The sequence below is a fragment of the Podospora pseudoanserina genome (assembly GCF_035222485.1).
Source record: "Podospora pseudoanserina strain CBS 124.78 chromosome 7 map unlocalized CBS124.78p_7.2, whole genome shotgun sequence".
NCBI classification, from domain to species: Eukaryota; Fungi; Ascomycota; class Sordariomycetes; order Sordariales; family Podosporaceae; genus Podospora; species Podospora pseudoanserina.
In genome coordinates this window covers 227,125-252,060 of record NW_026946672.1, presented here as the reverse complement: position 1 = coordinate 252,060, position 24,936 = coordinate 227,125, and the positions used below count along the sequence as shown (strand labels likewise).

General features: G+C 51.9%; 12 protein-coding genes and 2 non-coding genes across 14 annotated transcripts; 7 read left to right on the top strand and 7 right to left on the bottom strand.

Moving 5' to 3' along the window:
• The first annotated feature begins 9 nt into the window (after nt 1–9).
• TWF1 (Twinfilin-1) lies at nt 10–1,488 on the top strand. Its single transcript, XM_062950125.1, has 2 exons — nt 10–913; nt 981–1,488. The coding sequence occupies exons 1-2, from the start codon at nt 305–307 to the stop codon at nt 1,374–1,376; spliced, it is 1,005 nt and encodes a 334-aa protein (XP_062795804.1). The 5' UTR covers nt 10–304; the 3' UTR covers nt 1,377–1,488.
• A 1,718-nt stretch (nt 1,489–3,206) lies between these two features.
• On the bottom strand, nt 3,207–3,291 carry QC764_0109770. Its single transcript has one exon. It is a non-coding gene; the product is annotated as a tRNA-Asp (tRNA).
• A 624-nt stretch (nt 3,292–3,915) lies between these two features.
• Nucleotides 3,916–4,385, top strand: QC764_0109760 (uncharacterized protein; the record flags this gene model as incomplete). The annotated part of the gene is made up of 2 exons (XM_062941153.1): nt 3,916–3,993; nt 4,062–4,385. 2 exons carry the CDS (start codon nt 3,916–3,918, stop codon nt 4,383–4,385), a joined length of 402 nt encoding a protein of 133 aa, XP_062795803.1.
• A 1,307-nt stretch (nt 4,386–5,692) lies between these two features.
• On the top strand, nt 5,693–6,237 carry QC764_0109750 (uncharacterized protein; the record flags this gene model as incomplete). Its single annotated transcript, XM_062941152.1, has 2 exons — nt 5,693–5,777; nt 5,846–6,237. 2 exons carry the CDS (start codon nt 5,693–5,695, stop codon nt 6,235–6,237), a joined length of 477 nt encoding a protein of 158 aa, XP_062795802.1.
• Nucleotides 6,238–6,894: 657 nt separating this feature from the next.
• On the top strand, nt 6,895–7,503 carry QC764_0109740 (uncharacterized protein; the record flags this gene model as incomplete). The annotated part of the gene is made up of 2 exons (XM_062941151.1): nt 6,895–7,323; nt 7,390–7,503. 2 exons carry the CDS (start codon nt 6,895–6,897, stop codon nt 7,501–7,503), a joined length of 543 nt encoding a protein of 180 aa, XP_062795801.1.
• Nucleotides 7,504–7,777: 274 nt separating this feature from the next.
• Nucleotides 7,778–9,941, bottom strand: QC764_704670 (uncharacterized protein). Its single transcript, XM_062950126.1, has 2 exons — nt 8,750–9,941; nt 7,778–8,680 (listed from the first exon to the last, which is right to left on the bottom strand). Exons 1-2 carry the CDS (start codon nt 9,286–9,288, stop codon nt 8,071–8,073), a joined length of 1,149 nt encoding a protein of 382 aa, XP_062795800.1. The 5' UTR covers nt 9,289–9,941; the 3' UTR covers nt 7,778–8,070.
• A 36-nt stretch (nt 9,942–9,977) lies between these two features.
• Nucleotides 9,978–10,062, bottom strand: QC764_0109720. Its single transcript has one exon. It is a non-coding gene; the product is annotated as a tRNA-Asp (tRNA).
• Nucleotides 10,063–10,404: 342 nt separating this feature from the next.
• Nucleotides 10,405–12,356, top strand: QC764_704680 (uncharacterized protein; the record flags this gene model as incomplete). The annotated part of the gene is made up of 2 exons (XM_062950127.1): nt 10,405–10,739; nt 10,874–12,356. Exons 1-2 carry the CDS (start codon nt 10,600–10,602, stop codon nt 12,354–12,356), a joined length of 1,623 nt encoding a protein of 540 aa, XP_062795799.1. The 5' UTR covers nt 10,405–10,599.
• A 196-nt stretch (nt 12,357–12,552) lies between these two features.
• Nucleotides 12,553–14,209, bottom strand: QC764_704690 (uncharacterized protein; the record flags this gene model as incomplete). Its single annotated transcript, XM_062950128.1, has 3 exons — nt 12,553–13,018; nt 13,085–13,426; nt 13,506–14,209. The coding sequence occupies 3 exons, from the start codon at nt 14,207–14,209 to the stop codon at nt 12,553–12,555; spliced, it is 1,512 nt and encodes a 503-aa protein (XP_062795798.1).
• A 1,280-nt stretch (nt 14,210–15,489) lies between these two features.
• On the top strand, nt 15,490–15,981 carry QC764_704695 (uncharacterized protein; the record flags this gene model as incomplete). The annotated part of the gene is made up of 1 exon (XM_062950129.1): nt 15,490–15,981. The coding sequence occupies one exon, from the start codon at nt 15,490–15,492 to the stop codon at nt 15,979–15,981; it is 492 nt and encodes a 163-aa protein (XP_062795797.1).
• QC764_704700 (uncharacterized protein) lies at nt 15,930–17,692 on the bottom strand. Its single transcript, XM_062950130.1, has 4 exons — nt 17,546–17,692; nt 17,401–17,482; nt 17,193–17,344; nt 15,930–17,124 (listed from the first exon to the last, which is right to left on the bottom strand). The coding sequence occupies exons 1-4, from the start codon at nt 17,646–17,648 to the stop codon at nt 16,085–16,087; spliced, it is 1,377 nt and encodes a 458-aa protein (XP_062795796.1). The 5' UTR covers nt 17,649–17,692; the 3' UTR covers nt 15,930–16,084.
• Nucleotides 17,693–18,012: 320 nt separating this feature from the next.
• QC764_704710 (uncharacterized protein) lies at nt 18,013–21,537 on the top strand (the record flags this gene model as incomplete). The annotated part of the gene is made up of 5 exons (XM_062950131.1): nt 18,013–18,327; nt 18,388–19,008; nt 19,065–19,391; nt 19,444–21,213; nt 21,274–21,537. The coding sequence occupies exons 2-5, from the start codon at nt 18,997–18,999 to the stop codon at nt 21,535–21,537; spliced, it is 2,373 nt and encodes a 790-aa protein (XP_062795795.1). The 5' UTR covers nt 18,013–18,327; nt 18,388–18,996.
• A 415-nt stretch (nt 21,538–21,952) lies between these two features.
• Nucleotides 21,953–22,529, bottom strand: QC764_0109660 (uncharacterized protein; the record flags this gene model as incomplete). Its single annotated transcript, XM_062941150.1, has 2 exons — nt 21,953–22,415; nt 22,450–22,529. 2 exons carry the CDS (start codon nt 22,527–22,529, stop codon nt 21,953–21,955), a joined length of 543 nt encoding a protein of 180 aa, XP_062795794.1.
• A 56-nt stretch (nt 22,530–22,585) lies between these two features.
• On the bottom strand, nt 22,586–23,639 carry QC764_0109650 (uncharacterized protein; the record flags this gene model as incomplete). The annotated part of the gene is given in 3 exon segments (XM_062941149.1): nt 22,586–23,029; nt 23,047–23,249; nt 23,279–23,639. 3 exon segments carry the CDS (start codon nt 23,637–23,639, stop codon nt 22,586–22,588), a joined length of 1,008 nt encoding a protein of 335 aa, XP_062795793.1.
• Nucleotides 23,640–24,936: the final 1,297 nt, after the last annotated feature.

Sequence of the window (24,936 nt, the reverse complement as noted above, 5' to 3'; positions counted from 1 at the left end):
TCACTTCGAGATAGTGTAGTCACGATAGTGTACTGCACAGGCGCCAGGTGCCATGTTTTGGTGCTGCGATGTTGCTTGTTGGATGTTGACTGTTGGCTGAAGACGTTGCCAAGCCGCAGAGCCTGAACCTTGCTTTTGGGGAACAGGCCCCTGGTCCCCCCACTTCCCCACTGTCGTGGTGCTACCTAGCAAGTAGCAACAGCTCCTGGATTCCCGATCTCGAAGCTCAGCCCAACCTCCAAACATCACACTTTGCCTGCCCATCACCATCCCACCGCTCTGTTGGGTGTTTTATTAGCTCGCAATGCAGTCCGGCATCTCAGCTTCACAGGAGCTGGTCTCCCAGTTTAGCGAATTTCTCGCCTCCGAATCCCACTTCGGCCTGCTCGTCACCATCGCGTCCGAGAAGCTCCAGCCGCTTCAACTCCTGACCTCGTCCCCTGGCGCCGCCTTCGCCGACAATGTCAATTCTCTCCTCAAGCCCCACGTAAAACTCAATGAAGCTCTCTACGTGATCCTTCGCCGCTATCCCTCCAGCCCGGCTCTGGTGGGGGTTACCTATGTTCCAGACACCGCTCCCGTTCGCCAAAAGATGTTGTTCGCCTCGACGGAGCGCACTCTGGTTCGGGAGCTGGGTACGGAGCATTTTCGGGAAACCTTTTTCGCGACCTCACCCGACGAGCTCACCCCGGCTGGCTTCGATAAACATGACGCCCACTCGGCCGTCGAGGCTCCTCTGACGGAAGAGGAGAGGAGTCTGGGCGCTGTCCGGAAGGCAGAGCAGGAAGCCGGTCAAGGCACGGGCACTCGCGAGATTCATCTCAGTCAAAATCTGGCTACGCCTATCGCCGAAAACGCGCTGGATGCGCTGAGGGAACTGGGAAGCGGGAGCGGGCCATCATTGGTTATGCTGGTCAGTGTGTTCTGTTTGTACCATTGGCTGTTAGGTTCCCAGGCTGACTTTGATGCCCATTCCACAGAAAATTAACCCCCAGACCGAGTCCGTCGAACTTGTCCCCGAAAACTCGAACCCCTCTTCGATTTCGGAATTGCTGCAAGTAATCTCGTCTACTGAACCCAGGTTCACCTTTTACAGGTTTATTCATACCCACAACGGAGAAGAGAGCAGTCCTCTGCTGTTCTTCTACACATGCCCGGCCTCTCCAGGCACGAAAGCCATCAAATTCCGGATGATGTATCCGCTGATGAAGCGGGCTGTGTTGGCTGCTGCTGAGAAAGAGGCTGATTTGAAGCCCGTGAAGAGGTTCGAAGTCGAGGAAGTTGACGAACTTAGCGAGGCCACCGTGTTGGAAGAGCTGCACCCGAAGGTCGAGGTAAAGAAAGCCTTCGGCCGGCCCAAGAGGCCAGGTCGCTGAGTCCCTCTTCCCCAGTGCCTATCTTTTGGATGTGTCTTTCAGCAAGCCTTGAATAGCAATCATGAGAGGAAATACCATCAGACTCTTGCACACCAAAGTGCCACCTTCTCTTTTGCCCTCTGCCCCTTGTTCGCCCACATTCTACTCATCTCCCCACGCTGAGTCAGTGTCACTGTTCTCGTTGTCTTCATTTGGACGGTGGAAAGTGTCTTTGTTGCCGACAGCCAGAAGATCAAGCACTTGATAGTTTCGCCCTGGGTCAAGATAACCAATGTGCCATGGTCCAGGCAAGTCTCTGGTATTGGTGATTGTCTCCAGTTCGCTGTAGGTCTGTGGTGCCGCGATCTTGGCATCAGATATTCTCATGTATGCTTGGCTGCAGAGAGGATGGTCTCTTGTCTCTACCCCGTCGGGGTCAAGGGTCGCTCGATAGTTGTTGACATACTCGATGACAGGTCGCAGGTCGGGGAGGGTTAGTCGTTGCGAAAAGTCCTTCGTCTCGTAGACATATCTTCGGTGCTCTTGTAGTATATACTGGAACCGACGGTCCAGGTCCAAGACAGCCTGTAGGCAGTACCTATCGGATCTCCTCCCGAGTGAAGGAAAGCTCGGTACTCTTCGGGCCAAGTGACAAGTAGCTTGTCAACAACTCTCAACAGGCGAGGAATATCCCAGACAGGTGGGTTGCCAGGTTCCGGAAGCAGGAAGTCATTGTCATCGGCAATGGATGCCGGAGATAACGGGGTTGCAAGGCCGAAGTCGATGAGGTGGAAATCGGGGATGGGGCTTCGAGCATCGCTGGGGTAGTGAAGAAGGATGTTACCTGCGTGAAAGTCGTTGTGAACCATGGGGCCGAGACGGTCGTGACAGGCGGTGTACATGTGCTGGAGGGTGGTGAGCATCTGGCTAAGAAACTGAAGAATGAAAGGCCGCGGAATGTGGTGCTGATAGTCCGCAAGGAAGGAATCGAGGTCGCCACCGTTGGAGAGAGACCAATACGACACTCGCGAGTACTTTTTTTTCTTTTCATCGACATGGGTTGAGTGTGAATAGAGCGCGGCGATTTTGAGTTGGTCTCGCTCGCCGCTCTTTTGGAGAAGATCAACGATGGCAGTCTCGTTGTTGAATTGGATAATGGCTTGGATATCTGCGTCTACCGTGTATCCGATGTTGCGAGGGAGATCCTCGCTAATCGGCACACGCCGATGGAGGACTTTGCGGACTCGATATTCGCCTGTCGGCAAGTGATGGACTAATTGAGCTCGACAGGAGACGCCCGTTCCAAGCTCGCGGATGAAGAGGTACTGCCCCGTTGTATCCTTGAAGATATGGCCGTACGACATGACTGATGCTGTGATAGTATTCTGGGTGATAACCCCCCTCTATATCAACCCGTATCGCATTCTCCTCCAGCACCTCGAGACCCATGGAAAGCCGATCACTGCTACGGCGCAACGAGGTTTTTAAATGGACAAAGCCATTTCGTAGCGAGGAACTTACCGGGCCAGGGCACGCTGGTATTACTCGAGGTGTCAATACAAAGGAGCAACTAAGGTAAACATCGCCATTGTTCCTCCATCTGTCTCTTGCGAGGAGCGTCCTTTGTTGCTCTTTATTGAAGGTACTTCGCAAGCGTCAAATTCCTTTTTCAGTTATTGCTTGTATTTTTGAAGTCAACCTGAGAAGCACGACAAGCAAATCAAGCCGAGCCAAAGATTTCGGGGCTCGAAATCCCCACGATGTTGGTGTATGTATTGACTCCTATATATACCCACAATCTAATAAATTATTCATGAACCAATTACTACGATAGGGGATAACCCCTGTATATCTTCCGTAGTATAGTGGTCAGTATGTGAGCTTGTCATTAACACCGACTTCGCTCGAGACCCGGGTTCAATTCCCGGCGGGAGAGTATCATTTTTGCCCCTATCTATCAAGTGCTGATGGCTTCAAGTCTGGACAACCCCAGTGCCTTTTTTTCTTTCATGTTGAAGTATCCAAATAGGTAGTAGCTTTGGTCTGGTGGGTCTGGTAGCCTGGTTGTCATCCAATATCATAACAACACATCCACGACAAGCCTCATCAGGCAAGAAGAAGATTGGCGTGCACAGCAGCAGGCGACTGTAGGAGTGAGATCCACGAGAGTATCTGATCTTGTGAGTTTTAGATGATGGGGTTGGGTGGTGATGCAGCATCTCATACGTTGTTGGTTTCCATCCAGGCAGTTCTAGGCAACACAGTCCCTTGGCGCTTGTCGATTCGTTCTCCTGCAATGCACCTTTTTGGAAGTGACAGACATGTAGCGTAGGATGCTGTCAATGGGAAATTGGAGGTTGGGATCATGGAAAGCCTAAGCCTACCCTACAAAGAAGTAGAGCTTCGAGGGATATAAGTAGCCCAGCAGAAACTACTTTCAAGTCAGCTTCAATGAAAAACTACACTTCAGACCTGACGACCTTCAACAGCCATTCCTCTTGCGTAAATCTTACCATTGTTCCATACCTATCACGTTGTTTCAGCTCTCGTTCCTGTAACCATGTCGGCCCCGAGCACTCGATCAGCAACCCCTTGTGGTTCCGAACCCGACGAGATAGTCGATGACTCTGGTGTTCAGGTGTGTGAGAACGAAATCAGCCAACCCTCTTCACTGTCTTCTAATACTGACGAAGGTCTTGTTCTGAGACTCCTTCCGAGCCGGATAACTCGGTGGTGGTGCAGAAGCTCTACGAAACCGATTGCTGTTGCGGTAGTTGCCCCAGCCGCTTGTCTAAACATGTCAACGTCGATGAGGAACGGTCCTCTCTCGAAGCGGAAGTCTCCGACATCCCCATCATCCAGCGCCATCCCGGTTCTGATCAGCACGTCGCCAACAGCATCACCGTCAACTGCCCCAGCGTGCGTGACGTACTCGTAAAAGCACTCGAGAACTATTATCAAGACCCAGACACACTCACCGCCGAGAACTGGACTCTTAATGCCTCCTTCCAGCCGCTGGTTCACCGCTAGAAAATTCTCAATGAAATTCACGAGTCCATCCAGACACTCCTGAGCGACGGCGATGATGCGGATGAGGTCACCGCGAGGAAGAAAGCCTCCAACACCTCATCGACTTTCTAAACCCACTATTGGAGTCCTCCATTACCACTCTTGACGAGACGCTCGGGACTGGGCGCGTCAGACATGAGAACCTGTGGCAAATCTTCCCATCCGGTGAGCTGGTCGTCACCAAATTCTTCGGCGTCGAGACGCTGTGCCGTGTTTCCCGGAAGCACAGCTTGAGCTCCGAAAGCAGCAACATGTGGGTCATGTGCGAGTACGTTGACTGGAATGGCCAGATGACCGGGATGAAGGAGACGTGGGTCACCATCAAGCACTTCAAGGGAAGACAGAAGGTCAGGAATTTGAGCGTGTACCCACTCTCGATGGTGGCCGATCCAGAGGGGATCAAGGCCAGAATGCTGGCCAGAGGAAAGAGATGGGAGGGGCTGAGAGGTTACCGATATCAGCAGTAGAAGGGGCACAAGATTGCCTTCAAGGTTGGGGAGGAGGAGGATGTTCAGCTTAGTGTATGTGTTCCCGTCCTGTGGGACAACTCTTTAACTGATTGGACGATCTTGTACTGACTGTGACACAACCAGATGTCTGGCAGAGTTGTCATTGGCCCTTGTGCCTACTACCATAGCGAGAACAAACCTGTCCCTGAGCTCGCTTCGTTGGAGAACGAAGAGGAAGTGGCAAAAGAATCACCTGTAGAGGAGGAATCATCAGGATCCAAGGACGAGATGGCCGCTACCATCGTCAACCTTCAGACTTGGACCGGGTCGACGACTCCAGCCTTCCGGAGTTGCCCGACGAGCATCTTTTACTGACCACCCCCTGGCTTATCGGATTCGACATCAAAGCAAAGGACTGGGGGCGTTACTGCATTGAAAACTTGCGGGATATTGACTGGAACGACAGCGCCTTTGACAAATTAGTGTCTAGGGGAGGTGAGAAGCAGCTTGCCTGGGAGTCCGTGGCAAGCAAGAAGGCGAGCACCCAGGAGTGCGACGACTTTGTGGCTGACAAAGGTACGCATCTGCTTTTTGAGGAACCCTTTGATCAACGACATAGACTAACCGTGCCATCACAGGGCGTGGGATTACCATTCTCATGTTCGGGCCCCCCCGGTGTGGGCAAGACATTTACTGCCGAAGCTGTTGCTGAGCGAGCCCGGGTCTCATTGTATCTAGTTTCGGCCGGTGTCTTGAGCACCACTCCTTCCGAGGTCGAAGCAGCTCTTGATCACGCTCTCAATCTGTGCCCACTTTGGAATGCCATGCTTCTTCTTGATGAGGCAGACGTCTTCTTGGGGTGCTCGAAGCGATGAAGGCTTGATTCGTAATGATTTGGTGTCCAGTAAGTGTTCTACATCAGCCTCTTTATCGTGGTTCCAAGTGGCGGCTTGCTAACGGTGTAAGCCACAGTCTTCCTCACCAAGCTCGAATACTATCAAGGCATCCTGTTCTTGACCACCAACCGCTTCTCTGCCATCGACCACAACTTCCAGTCCCGCGTTGACTTGTTCTTGCCTTACTACGACCTCGACTCCACGCAGCGCCGGCAGGTTTGGCTCAACTTCTTAAAACACTTTGGAGCTGAGAAGTTTGTGGTTGGCGAAAGCGACCTGAACCGTCTGTGCGAGCTGAAAATGAACGGCAGAGAGATCAAGAACTTGTGCAAGACTGCGTTGATGCTGAGCGGAAGGGATAACAATGGAGTTGTGAAGGCGGACAGGTTGCTAATGCTTGCTCAGAAGCGGACTGCCGCACTTCAGCTGCTGGGTCAGAAGGGGGATGCGAACATGGAGGGCAGATGAATGTGCCGAGTGAGAGATTTCCGGAATGTAATGTCGTGTTGTGATGACACGTTGTAGTTGGGTAGTTGATAAGTAGTTCGGTCTTGGAAATTGATTTCGTTTGAAAAGTCAACTATTGAGTGTGCTTACCTAGGTATGTTGGTCCGTCGGTTCAGGGGTTAAGGGTTGAGACCTCATGAACTGGCAAGCCACTATAGTTCTACAGCCTTGTCTTGGGATGCAGATTGCATGCGGTAGGGGAATCACTTTTCAGTCCCGCCATCTGAAACACTTTAATCTAATAGGTATGTGTTAGTGAAGACAATCTATGGAGAACATTAGATAGCATAAGGTATCCAAGACTCTGCCTTTCTAAGCGCTTAAAGTGAGTATAAGAGCAACAGTCATTTTGGTCACGCTTGCTCCCGGAACTCTTACGGCCGGCCCACGTCTCTCTTGGTCAGCGTATATTTGCCCTCTCTCCCTTTGGTAGACTCTTATTTCACAGTAGACATCACCAATTTCCGAGAACCTGCGTTTCATACCTGCAAACCAAACATCATGTGGTTCAGTTTCACTTCCCTCGCTGCCATGATGGCCTTTTTCGAGGTAAGAATGATATTCTAAGCACCTTGGCTACCGTAGGTGGATAGCTTATGTTAGAACACACTTGCTAACATGAAAAAGGGCGTCTACAGCGCTCCAGCCTCCAATAACGAGCAGCCAAACAGTATTGGGGGCTACGGAATGGATCCCATCTCTTGGGACCTTCCTGTCAAAGTTGACGATCCTACCGGCGCTACCACGACTGTCACCGGCACCATCGAGGAAGTGATTGCGCAAATGGAGGCGAGATATTCTGGGCGGAACGCAACCTTTCCAGTCCTAATCCCGACTACATCAGCCCACATTTCAGCAGCCGCCGCCGCCGGGGACCCCGAGTCCTTCACGTGCGATGTCCCCTTTACCAAGGCCAGTAACAACCAGATTTTGGATGGGATTCACTACCTGTGGGGTATGTCAGGCACCGCAAAGAACGGACCGGGTCCTGGCAACTGTGGATGCGTCAGCTGCTCGTGGTGGGCAGCCATCTACTGGTGCAATGATGGAAGCTGTCCGCATCTTATGTTTCACCATAACTCCCAGACGCCCAGGGTATTGACAAACAGATAGGATGATCACGAGCAGGAGGTGCGGTGGAAGCAGATTGGCAATGGCGCATACTATCTGCGCCAGCATGGATGTGTCACGGATAACGACCTTCGTATCAAGGGACAAGCGTTCTAAGCAGACAAGTGGAATGTCGTTGTTCGTGGTGACAATTGTTGATTATGGTTAGCCATCGCTCATCATGGCTCCCATGAGTTGAGATGCGGCGGGTGGGTAATGGGACTATAGAAAGAGTTCATTAGATATCTAGTGTTCAAATGGATGCCTGCCTTCTACTGTAGACTGGGGGTTGAGCGGCCAAAGCTGGAACAAAGATCTGAAGGCGGCAGAACTCGTGATCAGGCAGGCGGTGAGCGAGTGGGCGGAGGACCTTGATGGTCTGTCATTGTCACTGGACCCAGAGCTCACTGTGCAGATGGTAATTTTCTCCTTGCCAGATGTACCCCGGATTATGCAAAAATATAAATACATTTGTGATATGATACAATAGTCGTTGAAGACTCGCTTGTTTACTAGGTACCCAAGGTCTAAGACACCATGTTGAGGCATTACACATGACCTCATAAAAATGACCCAATCCCGCAGCGCTAATGCTGTGCAACCCATTTGACACCTGTCATATGCCGTGGCTTGAATCACACCGAAAAAAGCAAAAAAGAAATGCCACAGGAAAAATCCTGTCAGTTATTTCGCCATGAGCGCAATGTGCCTCAGCTCATTGGACACCTGCTCTCCGACCTTGAGAGCAGGGTACTCGACCTCCTCGCCCTCATCCTTGCCCAAGTTGAACTGGGCAGCTCGGACCTCCTTGGCCTTTTGCTTCAGCTCGGGGATGGGCACCAAGTCGTAATCGCTGGACAAGTGCCAGAAGAAGGTGCTGCTGATTCTCACGAGTGGCCTGTTGGGGAATTTCTCCTTGCGATCGTTGATTACCTTGACGGTGCTCTCGTTGACCACGACCTCGTGGAAGCCAGCCTTGATAAGGCCACCGGTGATGTGCTCGAGCTGCTTACCGGCTTGGACCAGCAAGTAGTTGCCCTGCGGGATCTTGACTGGGATCTTTTTTCCTGTGTTGCGAGCCCAGATGTGGAGGCCGGGATAGCGGGAGCGACCGTGGATGGTGAGAAAGTTAAGATCGGTGTGGAAGCCGGCGAGGATCGTGTTGACCTTGCCATACTTTTGGAGATCAGAGGCAGTAGGGGCCAGGAGATGAGGGCCGTAGCGGCCAGCATCTTTGAAGGTCTCGGCTGGGAGGCCAAGGCCAACGGCGGCCATCTGGGTGAGGCCTTCCACGCTGCAGCAATAGCCAACGTTAGCAACATACTTTGGATATCTAAAATCACAAGAAATTGCAAGGACTTACGCATTCTTCATGGATGTTCCCCACTGGTTCATGACTGGTCCCCATCTCTCCTTGATATGGGGCGCATCAGGAGTGATGTTGTCGGCGTTCAAGCCTGGGAACTGAGTCTCATATGGAGGGGCCTCGACCATTCTCCAGAAGAATCTGCACTTCGGGTCGGGTTCGTGGCCCTTGATATCCAAGGGGCGCTCTGAAGGGGCGAGTCTCTCGATCACGTTCAGGCATGGCTCATCGACGGCGCACTTGGGCTTTTCGGTGTTCTCGAGCGTGACACCAATCTGGTAGCTGAGCTCTGGGCGCTCATCCTTCTTGAGATCTTCTTCTGGTTGGGCGAAGTAATCTTCCAGGAGGTCAAGGAAAATGGTGTTGTCATCCTCAGACACGCGCGAATCGTGGAGCACCAGTGCGCCGTAGGTGATGAGAGCGTTGGCGGCTTTGACGCATTCTGCCTGCACTTCAACAGAGTCACGGGGGTTGTGAAGGAAGACGTCGAGGTCAATAACGGGGAGGTCCATGGACAGCTCCTGAGATTCGGCCATGTTTGTGACGGTGGTGGGGTCGGTTTTTTTTTTGACGAATGGTACTGCGGGGTGTGCGATACGAAGCAGCTACCGATGGACGGATGGGAGTGAGGTGTGTGTGAAGGCGGATGGTGAGTAAAAGTGAATGAGTGAGAATAATAATAAAAGAAGGAAATGGGGGGAAAAACAGTCTCGGTTTTATTATTTGATCAACAGTGGCAAGGTTTGCCTGTGTTGCTGGTCTGGCAATGAGAAGGCGACTGCCACAAAAAATCGGCACTACGGTACTTGGCGATGGAGAGAGCTTCACCGACGATAAGGCCCCTCAGCCCGCAACAGGAAGGAGGACGGTGAAGCGCGGTCGCGTTGACTTATCCAGGAGATCAGGCCGTTGCATCCCCCGGAAGCCATGGAGCACATCTGCCTGAATGGCTGAGTCATCTCGCGCCATTCGCCGTCTTCCGATTGGGAAAATGGGACGAGTGAAGCGCTGCTTTGATGGTCACTGGCCGTTCCATGCTTCGAGAACAACAGAAGCTTGTGACAACGGCTTCCCCGCCAAATTCCCGCTAAAACCCGCTGCCGGCACATACATGGCAAAGCGGGACCCGCGTCGGGCCTAGAACAAAAGAAGAAATTCTACCTGGGTTAGCATTGTGACTGAAACAGAGACGGTTTCGTTGGTAAAAATGCAAAAAAGTTATGATCTCTCCCGCCGGGAATTGAACCCGGGTCTCGAGCGAAGTCGGTGTTGATGACAAGCTCACATACTGACCACTATACTACGGAAGATATACAGGGGTTATCCCCTATCGTAGCGATCAGCTGGCTGGGCCGCTGGGCCTTCACTCTATATCACTAGCAATTATTTATCATTGATTGGTCAATCTTTAGTATTTCAGCTTTGTTGATTTATTTAATCTGTGCCGGGTTGGCCTGACGCATAATAACTGTAGAGAGAAAAATTACGATTGAGCTCTCGATGGTAATATGGTGTATTTGATCAGAGTGTGGCCAAGACGGGCAATGATCAACATCCGCCAGGGGCACCCAGGGGCGTCATTGGACGCCGGGTATAAGACCGCAACTAAGAGCAAGGGTACGCAATCTGAAGGAAACCAAAAAACAGTCGACTTCCGTCATAGAACCGGTTTCTTGGAAGCAGAAACATGGAATTCTTAAAAACAAGGCGTTGCTCCATGTCTGTCATTTAAAGTGTTTCTGCACGCGCAGGTCGCGTCTGGTGGGGGATTGATCTTCAGTTCCTCACGGCGCCGTCGACGGAGATCATCACGATAATGCAAGACTAAGTGCTGAGAGAACGCAGACATGAAATTCTTCTCCTTAGTCTTTTGGGCTGGGTCTTTCTCGAATGCCATCGTCTTTGCAGCGGGAAACAACTCGACTCGGTCGAGCTTTATACCTGAATGCATTTTGACCTCCCACATCACCACCAAAGTCGCAGGACGGTATGAACGACCTACTATTTTCCAAGCAAGAAGAAAATTTACTGATACAAGCCTCGATGAAGAACTGTGACAGTTACTCTCACCGGTTCTAAGTCTGACACCGCGACTACTACCAAGTCCTTCAACACAACCAGTTCACCCAAGAATGGCACACTGGAGACGGATAACAGATATGGAAAACTGTGGAAGGGCAAATACACGAAGGATGGGTTTCTCTCGAACCTGACCTCGGGTGTAGCTCCGACAATCCTCTGTTCGTCGATCGCAGACTTTGCCTCGTCATGTTCCTGTGTGAGCATCACGCGTGTGACAACCACTTCAACCATCCGATCGTCGACTGCCACCTTAATGATAACTCGAACGGTAAGCTCGAAAATATTGGGCAGCTCTTTAAACAATAGTAGCCGACTGCCAGTTACTTCAAAGACTCTCGCAGCACTCAAGTTGTCATCATCACTAGCAACAAGCTCGTCCCAAGAAACAGCCCGACCACAGACTCGATTAACCGGAGCAAGTCCAAACACGGAGAGAACTTCACCGACAGGCCGCTTTTTGAACACCACCGTCTCATCAACAAGTCCAAGCAAGAGTCCAGTGGTGTATGTGATGAACACCACGACTCTGATCACAGTAACCACCGCAGAAAAAGGCAGCATCTCAGCAGGTGGCTCTCTTTCACACATCAGCCAGACGGGCCGCTACCTCAACACCACCACTGCATCCGCGAAGCCCTCGCAGGGCTTTCACCTCCCATTCTGGCGACTCAACATCACGGCCCTCGGCTTCTTTTCCCGCACCAACACCACCTCCCTCCAAGCCCACAAGGTAGCTCTTCTCACTGGGACTGCCACTGGAACAGGCCTCTCCCACCTGTCAAACACCACCTCTTCTCGTCCCTTGTGGCTCAACACCACCAAAGCCACCTCCACAGCAGCACTGACCACCGGGACTCGACTCTTCACAGCCAACACGACCTTTACATTTGCCAACACCACCGTTCGCTGGGCCAACACAACCACAACGTCATCGATTCCGACCCCGACTGCAATCTTTCCGACCTCGTGTGGTGAATCCTCGGCGCCTTTTTCCTTGCAGATATCCTACCCTTCAACCCCATTCGACAACTGGTTCGTCTACCTGTCCGCCCGCGCTCTTTTGTTTGGTTCACGCAGCTCTCAAGCGAGCCGGTTTAGCATTGAAGCGGGTGGTTACCTTTGCGTTGTCGGGCTGGTGGATGAGACGGAGGAGCAAAGACCTTATGTGGCGGCTATTGGGGTAAAAGAAGGGCAAAGAGGCGAGATATGGATGGTGAGCAAAGAGATGTTGGATGTTTGGGGCGATGATTATGTTGCCTTGGGGTGTACACAAGATGGGGGACTGAGCTGTGGGGCGATGAGGAACGGGACTGATGTGGGTGAGGTGAGGGAATGGGCTGGTTGCGGGATGCAGCTGGGGTTGGGGAGTGGAAATGGAACTGTCGCTGAGTGTGGGAGTGTTGGGGTGCGCGTTCTTGAGGGAGGAGATGTTGACGGTGAAGTCAATGATAATGATGAGATCGGGGAGATGAGATTTGAAAAGAGGGTAGTTGATCCTTGGGCTTTTACAGGCATGAGTTAAACAAGCCTCGCTCAACCCGATATACTTGATCTTACAATACGACGATAGTATGCACCTCTAAATGGTCTGTTATGCCATCTCGTGGCCAAATACCTGATAATAAGTGAGGTTGACGCCGATATCAAACACAAGTTTGAGATTCCAGTGTTCCACTTTCCAAGAAGTTGATACTCTTTGCATTTCATATATCCACAGCCTATGACCGGCCATCAGACAGCTCGGGGTACTGATGGCCCGAGTCAAGCTCTTGCGCTGGCCAGTTCATTGAACTGTCCCGTACAGTGGTACCCTGTAACTCGCCTGGAATCCCGTAGACATAATATCCATCTGGCCCTGTCTCAATGCACTTATCCTGACTCCTTGGCCATTTATCTGTCTCTTTCACCGGTGCTCGTTTCTGTCTCGAACGGTAAATGAACCAGCCCAAGACAGAAACAACAAAAGCTAGAGCAAAGGCTCCGCATATGCCACCCACTACTGTTGCTAATGGTATCGTTGACGGATTAGGTTCAGATGTTACAGTGGCTGTTGCAACATTGATGGTAGTGTTGGAAGGCGATGCATCCGAATCTGATACATCTGGCACAGTGCTTTTCACCGCCCCTGAGCCCCCAAACATTCTTTGCACCTTCTCTGAAGACCATTGGACACGATCCAGTGAACTTGTTGACTGCGGTTAGTTCAAAACTCCCTAAAAAAAAGGTAAGGGGTATAGGTCTTAGACGAACCCGTTTTGGTACCAATTCCTAATAGTGCTTGCTCGCTCATATCCCGAAACAAGGTCGCCTTCGACGAAGTACTCAAGTTGCCATCTCAGAGAGGTCATGTTGAACAAAAGCAAGCCTTGGGGCACAGGGTCGGGAGACCTCCAGTCATTATCAAAGCCTCCACCACGCGTCCCACCGACACTCAGCACTTGGTTTCTTCCAACAGCCAAGCAAGAGTGGTAAGCACGCGACCCCCCCGGCGCTGGGGATGGCACTTTGGTCCAAACGAAGCCAGGAAGGCTCAAGACGTAGGCATCATCATACCGAGTGTCTGTCGGTTTGTTTTCTCCACCGAAAAGAAATCTTGTCAAATATACGTGTTAGCAATTGCATTAGAGTGAACAAAATATGAGATGAGACAAAGACTGAAAGGTCTACCTACAAATCGTAATTTCCTCCAGGTGTGCGGAAGGGTCCAGCGACACAAGCGCGTGAGCGGGGAGAGGGAGGTATGTCTCCTGTTGTCAGCTGCCAGTACTGTTCGTTGGTTACCGGATCAAAGAATGTCAGATTGTGCAAGTCCAGTGGATGCAACTCCTCAACCTTTGCTGTTCCATCGAAAGTAACAAGTGCATGCCCCCCAAGGACCAAACCAAGCCCGTTCGGCATGTTATATCCTGGCATAAACAGGAGGTTTGCTCCTGTCAATGTGGCTGTTTTACCCAAGATGCCAATGGCAGGGCCTGTCCCGTTGTCCACCACCTTGGATCTAAAATCGTAGGTTACCATTCCGGGGCCTGCATCTTCGTCCGACGGTAGCCAGCTTCCTACACCCCCCAGAACATAGCCCTTGTCGTGAGCTACCATAACCGCACTATCTTTAGTTTGCTGCAAACTGGGAAGCTTTTCGAAGTTTAAAGGGGTTTCCTTAGCCCAAGAGCCACCGCCCCAACCGTCGGCGGTAAATTTCCAGATAAACGTGTCATTCATGCCATCAGCAATTTTTGGCAGGTAGCCACCCCAAATCCAAAACTCGCCTTTCTCAGCGTTCGCCCAAATGGCGCCCCTTGTTCTACATTGTACGCCTTCGTTGAACCTGGAAATCTCTCGCAAGGCCACGGACTCGCTCTTCCACGGTTGGGACATGTCAATGGATATCGTCGTGTTGACTAGGTGCCTTCCTTCCTTAGGTATTACACCGTCGTCCAGCTGGGATATTTTGCCTCCATCGATGTAAACGTAATCCCCTAGAAGAACAGCTAAACAGGGCTCAAAGTCAGAATACAAATGCAAGGACGCAAACAGAGGTGTGGCTAACACGAAGCGAACCTACCTGTTACCCCAGATCTTCTAACGAAGTTCTCTGTGGAGGGAGTATTTGATATCCTTGTTTCAACCCCACACCTGCAAAGTATGAGAAAGAAAGTAGCCGCACGATATGGCGATACCCTCTTGGTAAGAGCCAACATTGTAAAACACCAGGGACTGGAAACAATGCCCGGTTTGAAGTGTTGAAGAGAGGAGAGATGATAGCTGAAATTCGAGGTACAGCGAGAGGTCGCTGTTATCTGTCAAGAAAAGGCAGTTTCAGACACTCAGGGGCGGACGTGGTAATCATGAGAAGCGACATGGCTGCCAAGGTTGAGGCCAGACACAGCTCCATCTTGGTGGCCTTATAGGGAGTCGGTAAACAAATGAGATACACAAAATAAGGCAATGCATACGGCAAATAAAATTAACAGCTGGATCTTGCGCCGCCTTACCAGCTGACAGCTAATTGTGTCATCTCGAATGTGCTAGCTGTCAAAGCCAAGGATTCGTGATGGCTGCTGCGCCAACCCTAATGGTGCAAGTATTTATGTGCTTTAATTTCTTCGCTTGTACTCCTGTTAGCCTTATATTACACGAAAGGATCTGGAGTCACAAGGGATTCCTTTTCTCGATTACAATCAAGAAGTGTAAATGGTCGGTTGAATTCGCAGGAAACCACCAACGCAGCAAATTGGTACCAAGGTATATGCTCTGAACTCTCAGTAAAGCTGACTAGGTGTCAAACGCCCAAATTTTCCAAAGATCAGGCAAATTTTTTTTAAAAAGAGATGAGATACGGATGGAGAGAGTAGTGAGCAACTGCCTCGACTCACGGTAGGTATCCTGCACATTTCAGGTTTCAACACCTGAAGGGGATGCAAAACTCCCAAGCGGGGAAATATATTGTCGATCAGCCCAATCACGTTACTACCGTGGCCTGTGTGTACCTGTCTCACTCAATCAGCTGTTCACCGTGTGTTACAACTCCATTGAGAAGCGGGGTTCAACCTCGACGAGACAAGGTACCTACTATACCTAAAAATTGGTTACGCTCAGACTTTTCCATCAAAGCAGAGAAAAGCCAGTCAAGACAGAAACCTTCCAGCCAAGCCATAATGACCACTAACATCGTCCCCTACGAGATTGCCGAGCTTATTCGTCGTAAAAAGGCTCTCTACTGTCGATCCGCAGATACCAAACAATGGCGTCGATTCTCCGAGTTTGCTCTCCCTGAAGCCACATTCACATTTGTTGATGCCCTCACCCCCGATATTCCAATGACCGAGGGGGGCCAGTGCATGTCATTTTCCCATCGCGACGCGTTTCTTAATTACTTTGAGGAACGAAACAAGGACTTGCAGTACATTCACTCTGTGGGACCGGGGGAGCTCTACTTTGTGGACGGGAAAGATGGGAAGGAGGTGAAGGCAATCTGGGGCGTTATCTTTCATGTTGGCGATGGTGAGGAAACGAGGGGGTTTCATGGGACTGGCGCAGGATACTATCACGAAGTCTGGGTCAAGGTCGGTGATGACTGGTTTATAAGGAGCTTGAGGTTTGAGAGAGTTTACTGGAAGCTTGTAAGTCTCGGTACAGGAGCGCAGTAGGAGCTCGCTACCTAGGGAGGGAGGGACTTCAACTCTGTGTCTATGCAGAAAAGACCAGTTTCCCATCCTGTTTTCCTCTCCCATCCATGGCTCTTCTTCTTCCTCACGCGAACTTTTCTTCCAAACTTTGCGTGTAGAAATTCCACATCCACAGCAACACCAAACTCAGCACAGCAGAAAGCCCAAACATGATCCATGCTGTGGGATCCATTCTGATCCCCCCTTCTGACCTCGTGTAGAAAAACTCGGAGCCGCATACAGTCGCAACTGTCGTTACAGGGAGGAAAACCAGGGTGACGACAGCGAAGGCCTTGACGCTTGAGCTGTCCCTCATCAGCATTGCATTGTCTTGTTGGGAGATATGGTTGAAAAAGAGAGTTGCCAGGTTGTTGATCCGTTTCTCGAATGTGCCGGCACGTTCGGACGTCGAAGCGACAAGACGACGGCAATATTTGAATGCCTCGTATGTTTTGTCTCGCAGGATTGCATCCTCAACCATGCTGTACTTTTGATAGTGATCAACAATTGCGTCAACGGTGCTCAGTAAACCATGGCATCCCTCTCGAAGCATGATGATGTAGTCTGCCAGAAGATGGAGAGCCGAAAAGTCAATGTCTGCCAGTGGGAGTGTTGGATTGGCGGTGAGGTAACCGAAGTGCTTTTGCTCAACCTGAAAGATGTCGCGTAGTTCCCAGAGATTGATATCGAGCTGCATGTACAAGTCATACATGATCATCTCGAGAAGAATGAACGGATTCGCCATGATCTGACTCCAATCGATGCGTTGGGGCAAATTGACGAGCTCCTCTTCTAAGAAAGGCGAGGGCTCAAAGCAGAGGAGCGTGATTCTTGCATTGTTACCGCCGTGGTTGGTTGCACGAAGAAAAAGGGACCTCGACGTCCAGCTTGGCAGAAAGTCATCAGCATCGTCTTTGTTTGTCTCAATGTAGGACATTCGCGGTTGGTGCATTTCGAATTGCTGAGCTGAGGCCGTGGTTGGTGCTTTTGAAGAGAGAAACATGCGTCGAAAATAGTTCACAAGGCAGGTATTCAGGGGCTTTCGTTGAGGCTTTGTAGAGATTTCAGTGGCGCCCGACGTCTCATTTCGTTCAATGTCCTTGAGGAGAAAGTGTGTCCAAACACCTTGTGTGTTTAGGTGAGCATAATTATAACTAAGAGAGAGCGGTTTTGGTTTTGAGCAGAATACTAACAGTATGACCCGGGGCCTTCTGGAATATAACCAAATGAGTTCAAGACTCCTTGCGTTCTTTCTTCAAGAAAGGCACCTGGGATATCATATCGCTCAACCAAAGCCTCAAAGCCCGCAAGACTGTCAGGGGACGGATCGTCTATGGGAGCAAGGCTAGGGAATTTCATGAGCAGGTGACCAAGATAGAGAGATAGCGGAAAAATACTGACACAATAGTAAGTTCGCTTGCAGGGAAAGCTGCAATCTCGGTCGCTCGGGTGAGGTGATCCCGGCAAAGTGTACCTGTCGTTGCTGTGAAGAACATTAAGATCCAACACGGTTGGCTTTAACTGGCCATGGCCCTGGGGTACTCACCACCGGGCCACTGAAGGAGCGTGCAACCATATTCGTCGCCTTGCGCGGGACGATCTTGTTGAAAGCGCTCAAGATACAATCTTCTGTTCAAGAATAGTGACATTTTGAAACGTGGAAAACCTGCTTCTTGACGGCAGCGGACAGTCCGTTCTTGCAACAGGACTCAACACGAACAGAGAAGAAGCCCTCCAAACTTTCACAAACGTGTCGGTGAGGACGAGGCTCGGCAAATGCCGAAAAATGAAGGCCTGCATGTTTCCAAGCCCATAGCATGAGCCACTAAGCGCTCATCAGTTCAGCTAAGAGACTGCCCCCTTTACTCACCATGGTAGGCCATGACATCGCGCCCGGCCAGCTGTCGTGATACCACCCAACATGCAGAATTAGATGAGATTGTGTCCTTCGATAAAACCATCTTCCTCTGGCGCTAGCGAGCTGACAGTCCCATTCGGCATACTTGATGCATTAGGAGATTAAAGGGTGCATACTATTTTCGCTGATTTCGGTGTGGTGTACCTCGAACACTCAGCCTTTGGCGTTTAAGGTATGGTGTGTGTATGCTCAGCTCAGGAACAAGCGAGCCATGGCTCGTTCGAAACTCATGGCAACACCTAAAGGAAATTATATCTAGGTGCACATCCTCAGCCGCTCGATCCCATGGACGCTCTTACCGTCGTCCTGCACCACCCTGCCCGCCACTCCCATTCCCCTTGTTCTGTTGCAAGTGGGAACACTCTAGAGTGATCTGTTGCACCAAAGCCCCAGCAACAAGCATTGGAATGGCAAGTATATAACCTCCATTGCGCCCCGCCACTGGTCACACAAGCTGACACTGACCTCAGGCTCCTGGATGGCCAGCCCCTGACCGCCTCCACGGCCAATCGTCAAACGGAATGTCCAGAGCAAAACCCAGGTTTCAACGACGAAAAGTTCAGCAGCCCCCTACCGAGCAGCCCCCCACCGAGCAGACACGCCCTCAGCAAGCACCTCCATCCACCTTTGCAGGTGGACCCAAGACGACATCAACTGCACAATCCAACACCCAATCCGCTGCTCAAACCGGGAGCAAAGCCCAAGTGGCCCACCGTTAGGCCCTGTGCCTTGCCTGTCTCTCATCACAATGACCCCCGACACACAAGTACACCCAGCTGACCCGGCACAAGTCCCGAGATGTCTTTGGCCGGACGTACAGTGATGTTTACTCGGATTGCACCATCTCCTACAACAGTGGCAGATTCATCAAGCTCAAAGTCCAGGCAACCGATGATGTTCGCAACGGCAAAGGCGGCAGCACCTGGAAGCGCAAACAGATCAAGAATGTCGGGCCCACACCCCTCAAGGTATCCAACTGGGTGTTCGGTCACGTTGACGACGTCAACAAGCCAATCAAAGAGTACAGCTTTGGCGACATTACTCAAGTTATCGGACGAACTCTTGCCATCACACCCTTGATGCTGTTCTTGGTGAGATACTTTGCCCACCCCGCACACAAGAGATAGGAAGGCTGACTGTCAAGCAGAACTTTGCTGTGAGACCTGGAGGAGGAGAGGTAAGGAATGGCGGGAACTATGATGCTGTGCCGTACCGATACTTTGGACGCCCGAAAACTAGCCGCAACCCCCTGGATAACAGTATCCATCAGGGAGAGATCCAGTTCCAAAAGACCGTCACAGAAAGACCTGCCATTTTTGCCGCCCCCCCTTCTGAGAAGACTCCCCGTGCGGTATCGGAGAGAACTGAGCGCATCTTGCTACCTCGGCGTCTGTGTTGGTTGGATACGAAGCCGCAGGTTGTTGTCCAGGACGATGAAGAGTACCAGGCGTATCAGTCCACCGACGTCAAGCAGGTTTGTCACCACACCCACCCGTGACCTCGCCATGCTAACTGACATCTTGAAGTGGATGAAACAGAACGCAAAGCATTGTCCCGAGTATCTCTTCGTTGCCTGGAGAGTCTCTCAGCTCGAAACAGAGAATCTCCAAGACAAAGAAGCCCTCCATGAGCTGGCCCGGCGTGCAACTAAGGAGGCTGGTTTGAGCTGCTATTGGATCAGTGAGAACTGCTTCACAGCGCCTGAGGAGGAGTTGTCTCTGGACGTCTGGAGAATGAGCGACATTGTGCGAGGTTCGAGCGGTATGGCGATAGCTCTCGGCAGACTGCCTGATGAGGATACTTCGGCCGACATGAACAGCGACAAGGACCCCTGCTACGCCCTCTTGACTTCTTGGTCTCAGCCCATTTGGACCTTTCCAGAACTTCTCCTCAGCAAAGGGTCCACGATAACATGCTACTACTTCTCCGATCATGAGGAAGAGCCGTCAGCCAAGGCCTCTGACCCGTTCCGGGATTCTTCAGCATCGCCATATGGCACAATTCGGAAGCAAATCATTCCGAAAAACCAGTTAGCTGCCCGGTGTCTCGAGACGTCGAGAGATCGCTACCAGGTTCGTCGCTTGATCGACCACTACTCCGGCAACCTCAAACTGAGCGATCTCGAGCTCACCACAGTTGCTTTGGAATGCTTCAGTTCCCGTCAAGCCGGGACTCAGTACCTCCCTGGCGACTACTCCTGTGCACTCATGGGATTGTTGGGCAGACGGCCATCAGTTCACCGAAGTGACTCTGCCTTCCTCGCATTCGCTCGCTTGTCTCTCGAGAATTACAACAACCGACTGTTTGAGAGGATGCTTTGCTTGTTGCACCATGAAGAGCAGGTGTGGTACGACACAACCGACGTGTATGGTGCCCGACTTTGGGACATTGAGCCCAGCGTCCAGGTGGCTGGCATCGGAGTTTACAACGAACAGGAAGCCAAGATGGACGCGGTGAATGAGCGCGAATATGACCAGGAATTCTTCCACCGAGATGATGACGGGGTTACTTCCGAGAAGGTCCTCCCACCCAGTCCCCTATCCCACTCCAAGCGGCAATACCCCCCTTCAGTTGCAAGCCAGCCACGAACCCATCTTGCCTCCCGCTCTCAGGTCTCGTTCCAAAGCCAAGCTCCCCTCAGCCCACCCACGTCGATCTCGCATCCAGCTTACAACTCCCCCCTCCAAGAGTCTTGGTCCCCCACCGTCACAGAAATGACCGAATTCCCGAGTCCTTCCACCCAGCAGCAAAAGCCAAAATACTCCTATGCCCAGCTTAATCCTGAGACCGATACCACCATCCTTGACGGCTGCCTCGCCGCCACAGTTCACTGGTCCGAATTCTGCACTCCCCTCACAACCTCATACCCCGCCCTCTTCCGCCGCATCCTCAAGTGGCTCCTGCGCGTCAATATCATCCCTTTGATCGTCGGCACTATCCTTGCCCTGATCCCCACGCCTCCAGTCAGCGGATTTGGCGCATTTATCCTCGCCTATTCCCTCACCATCCTGGTGGCCTCCCCCTTCATCATCCGCATCCTGTATGGCGGCAAGTTCTGGGGCGTCCAGCCCTTCTTCTTCGGGTTCGAGGGGTACATGCCCATCGGCGAGATTGAGCGCAAGATATGGGGTGCCGACATGGGCAGGCTGAAGTGGAGCTGGTATGCGAGCTCGCCGCTGGCGGTGCACAAGATCGAAGAGGAAGGCAGATACATTGTGAGTGAGGATCCCACTGCTGTGGAGGAGACGAGGAGGATGGTGGAGGAGGCGAAGAACGCTGGGCCGGGGGATTTGAGGGTATTTCGCTCTCTTTCTTCTTTCCCGTATGGCAGACGTCTGACTAACGGCATCACGTAGGTATTCACGCTGGTTGATACGTACAGCATGACGGCAACGTTGTTCCAGGCTCGAAGGCCGCCCCAAGCCCTGCCCATTTGCGGAAGTGAGGGTGGCATGCAGAGGGCGCTGGGATGCTCATTCGAATGGACCACGCAGACCTTCTACAAGGAAACCGTGTTGCGGTTGGAGACGAGGGTGTTGGATAAGATGGACCGGATCAGGAGGGTGAGGTTGGGGATTAAACGGGGCCATATGGAGGCTACACACCGTGCTAGTTTGTGAGCTCAGGAATGCTGGGTGTATGTTTCCACTTGTGGCATGGGTTCGTGGTGGGAACTCGTGTTGTTATTCTCTTCTTGAGCCATGTATTATTGACAAAACAGCATAAATTCGTCCGGTTTGTTCAGAACCTTGTCCACTTCAAAAGTACAGCTGCCAGAATGACGAGCAACACACTGACCAGCTCTCCCAGCCCGGCAAACTCTGGTGGAATCCTTGCGTTGTTGAGTGACATAAATGCGTCTGCTGCCAGCAGAACAGCAAATAAATTGTAGGCAAAGCTCCAGGCAAAGTTGAAAATTATACGATGAACTGACTTGCGGTTTAAATCCATGACGGTTAGGATGCCTTTCAAGTCAGGCCGCATGAGCACGATGTCGGCAGCAGATTCTGCCAGCTTTGCCGTCGAGTCTAGGGATCAGCTGGTGGCGATGCCCACTGTAGCCTGTGCTAGAGCCACTGCGTCGTTGGTCCCCTCGCCGCAAAAGATGACGACGGATTCCGGAGAGCGCGATAGGATATCCTCAACGTACGACTTCTTATCTGCCGGTGTACAGCGTGAGCGAACGTTGGAGCAGGGTATCCCCAGTTGATCAGTGACGGCCCGAACAGGGCCATCGTCATCTCCTGAAAGAACGTGGAACGCTACGTTGCGGTTTTGCAGGGACTGAATGGTGGTTGCTGTTTCTTTTCGCAGTGTGTCTTGGAGCCCAAATACTGCAGCAAGTTTGCCATCAATCGTGAAGCAAAATACCGTGTGGCCAGCTTCTTCAGGCATCTGGACACGGAGGTCAGACTCCACATCGAGCCACCGGACATTCCCTGCCTGAAGGATTTGGCCATCCAAGCCAAGGCCTTGAACTCCTTTTCCGGGCAGAGACCTGATGTCTTGGACTGTAGAGGAGGACAACACACCCTTGTCCTTCAGAAAAGTAGCAACGCGCGAGGGAGACGGGATGTTTGGTGCTCTCCAGCAGTTCGAGAAGGAGCGACATGTTGACCAGCTCCCCATCCGTTCCGTCGTAATAAACGACAGATAACTTGCCCTCGGTCAGAGTGCCAGTCTGGTCAGAGTGCCAGTCTTGTCAAGGATGACATATTTTGCCTGGTACGCCACCTCGATACTCTCAGCGGACTTGAAGACGACACCGTGTTCAGCCCCAACACCGGTAGCAATCACAACGACCATGGGAACGGCCAAGCTGATGGCACAAGGACAACAAACTATCAAGACGGTAATGGCGTATGTAACTGCCTCGATGATTGCTTCCCTTGCCGATACACCACGTACTCTGATTCCAACCGCAATCCAGATGGCGAACGTGATGATCATGAGAAGCGATATGACAGGGACAAAATAGCTTGCCACGCGGTCAGTGAGGCGTTGCATCGTGGGTTTGGATAGCTTGGCCCCGTCAACCATGGCGGCGGTGGTGTCAATGGTATTGTCTCCGGGGATGCGAGTGCACGGACGAACAGTGGAGATAATCCGTTGCTGATTCCCGCAATAACAGGTGACCCGGGGGACTTCACGACTGGTCTGGACTCTCCCGTGACCATGGACTCATCCATCTCCGACGTTCCCGCAAGAGTAGTACCATCTGTAGGAATTCGCGACTCAGGCATGACTTTGAAGATGTCCCCTAACTGAAGCAATCTGGTGTCGATTTCCCTGCCGTGGTCACCGTGGAAGTCAACGAGAATGGCGGTATTGACTTGAAGAGATCGAATCGATATGGATTACACGGCTTTCTGACGAGCCAAGGCCGCCACATAGCGACCGACATGATGAGCGTGACAAGCAAAGTGCTTGTCTGAAAGAAATTGCCGGTCGACAGCGGTTCTCCAGTCACAAGAAATGCAAAGGACACAACCGAGAAAACATAAGCGGCGCTGGGGCTGAGGACAATGAGAAGGTCCATCTCGATGACACGGGAGAAGACGAGAGCCTTAAGGGCCTTGGGATAAAAGGGTCCGGCCACCAAGAATTGAACCAGAGTAGCCAGGGCAAGCGAGCCTGATTTGTATGCAATCTCATGCCCGTGGAGTGGTGCCCAAGCAAGAACCAGTACAGTAATGGTCAAAAGGATGGACGCGAGCGTCATGAGTCCGATGTGCTTGACATGCCTGCTCCCATTTGACAGAGAGGCATCTGGCTGAGGGGGCGAGCTCAACGGGCACGCCCCAGCCTCTCTCAACTAGATCCCGGGCACCAACAAGTTGCGGGTCATAGGATATGTTGACAGTTGTGTCGTTGACCAAGGCCATGTCTGTCACACCCTTCGGCCACCGCTCCCCCATAAATGCCGATGCACCTCCTGGCACGATGACATCAACCGAGGCTCCCTTTTTCACTCTTTCCGCACTTGAACTCGGTGGTCCTCTCGACGTGCCTCATAACATCAACTAGGGACCTCTTCTCAAGATCGAATTCAGCTCGAGAAAGAACCAGACTAGTTTTCAGGTTCTTGATGCCGGGAAAAGTGCCAAGGGTGCGATGGAGCTTTGTTTCACAGCCGGTACAAGTCATGCCTGTAATACTGAGGACGATGTGTTCGTGAGTAGACAGGCCTTGCTCAGGATCCAGAGTTGTGCCCGTCGGTTCCATAGAAGGGCGTTCATCGCAGCAGGTTGGCTCTCCTGGGCGGGAGCCTGAATGAACCTGGTCTTGCGCGGTGCTAGAGAGTGTTGGCCGATCCTTATGATGACAAGTCGCTGAAGAGCCAGCACAGGCGCCGTATTGCGCTGGGGTTTGTTGTTTGACGTCACAACAACTCTCCTGGCAGTTTTCGATGCCGTCTCTTTCGTTGGGAGTAGCTAGGCAGCAAGGCTTGCAGAGAAACCGCCGACTGAGACAGCGATATCTGACGATGATGTGGAGATTCGCTCACGCTCCTTCGAAGGACCCTTGTTGAGGATACAACAAGACTCGTGGCCAAGAGCTAACAGAGCGCGGCAAATACAACCAAGAGCCTCGAGTGTGGCTGCGTATGAATCTCTTGTCTTGCGTGCATGGTGGCCACAGGGTCGTTTGCTCTTTCGTCCACGGCATGATGAGCTTGAGCGACAGTTTTGAGCTAGAGGAAAGAAGCGCTAGTTGTTAGCTACAGGTGGAAGCAAATGTTGGCTCTGGTGACGGCTACATACCTTGACCCTTGTGTTCTGAGCCACCATCATGGCAAGCACGCAGGGCGAGACGGCCCAAACAAGAGATGTCACAGCAAGGCGATGTTTTACCCTTGCAGCAGTTAGGCTCCAGGCGTGCCGTGGCGTTGTCCTGCTCCGGAAGGCGGTCGCTGACATCTTGTTCCTCCTCAGCCCTCTGCTGCTCCGTGAAGGAGGGAGCAGGTGGCGGTTAACAGCCAGAACAGCAGCCCATCATGTTCTTGTTTCTCGGCGTCG

Coding starts and splice junctions, on each gene's coding strand:
- TWF1 (XM_062950125.1), top strand. CDS start 305: ATGCAGTCCGGCATCTCAGCTTCACAGGAGCTGGTCTCCCAGTTTAGC. Junction 914..980: donor GGCCATCATTGGTTATGCTG/GTCAGTGTGTTC, acceptor CCCATTCCACAG/AAAATTAACCCCCAGACCGA.
- QC764_704670 (XM_062950126.1), bottom strand. CDS start 9,288: ATGGCCGAATCTCAGGAGCTGTCCATGGACCTCCCCGTTATTGACCTC. Junction 8,681..8,749: donor GGAACATCCATGAAGAATGC/GTAAGTCCTTGC, acceptor CTATTGCTGCAG/CGTGGAAGGCCTCACCCAGA.
- QC764_704700 (XM_062950130.1), bottom strand. CDS start 17,648: ATGTCACTATTCTTGAACAGAAGATTGTATCTTGAGCGCTTTCAACAA. Junction 17,483..17,545: donor GCTCCTTCAGTGGCCCGGTG/GTGAGTACCCCA, acceptor TGTTCTTCACAG/CAACGACAGGTACACTTTGC. Junction 17,125..17,192: donor AGAAGGCCCCGGGTCATACT/GTTAGTATTCTG, acceptor TAAACACACAAG/GTGTTTGGACACACTTTCTC.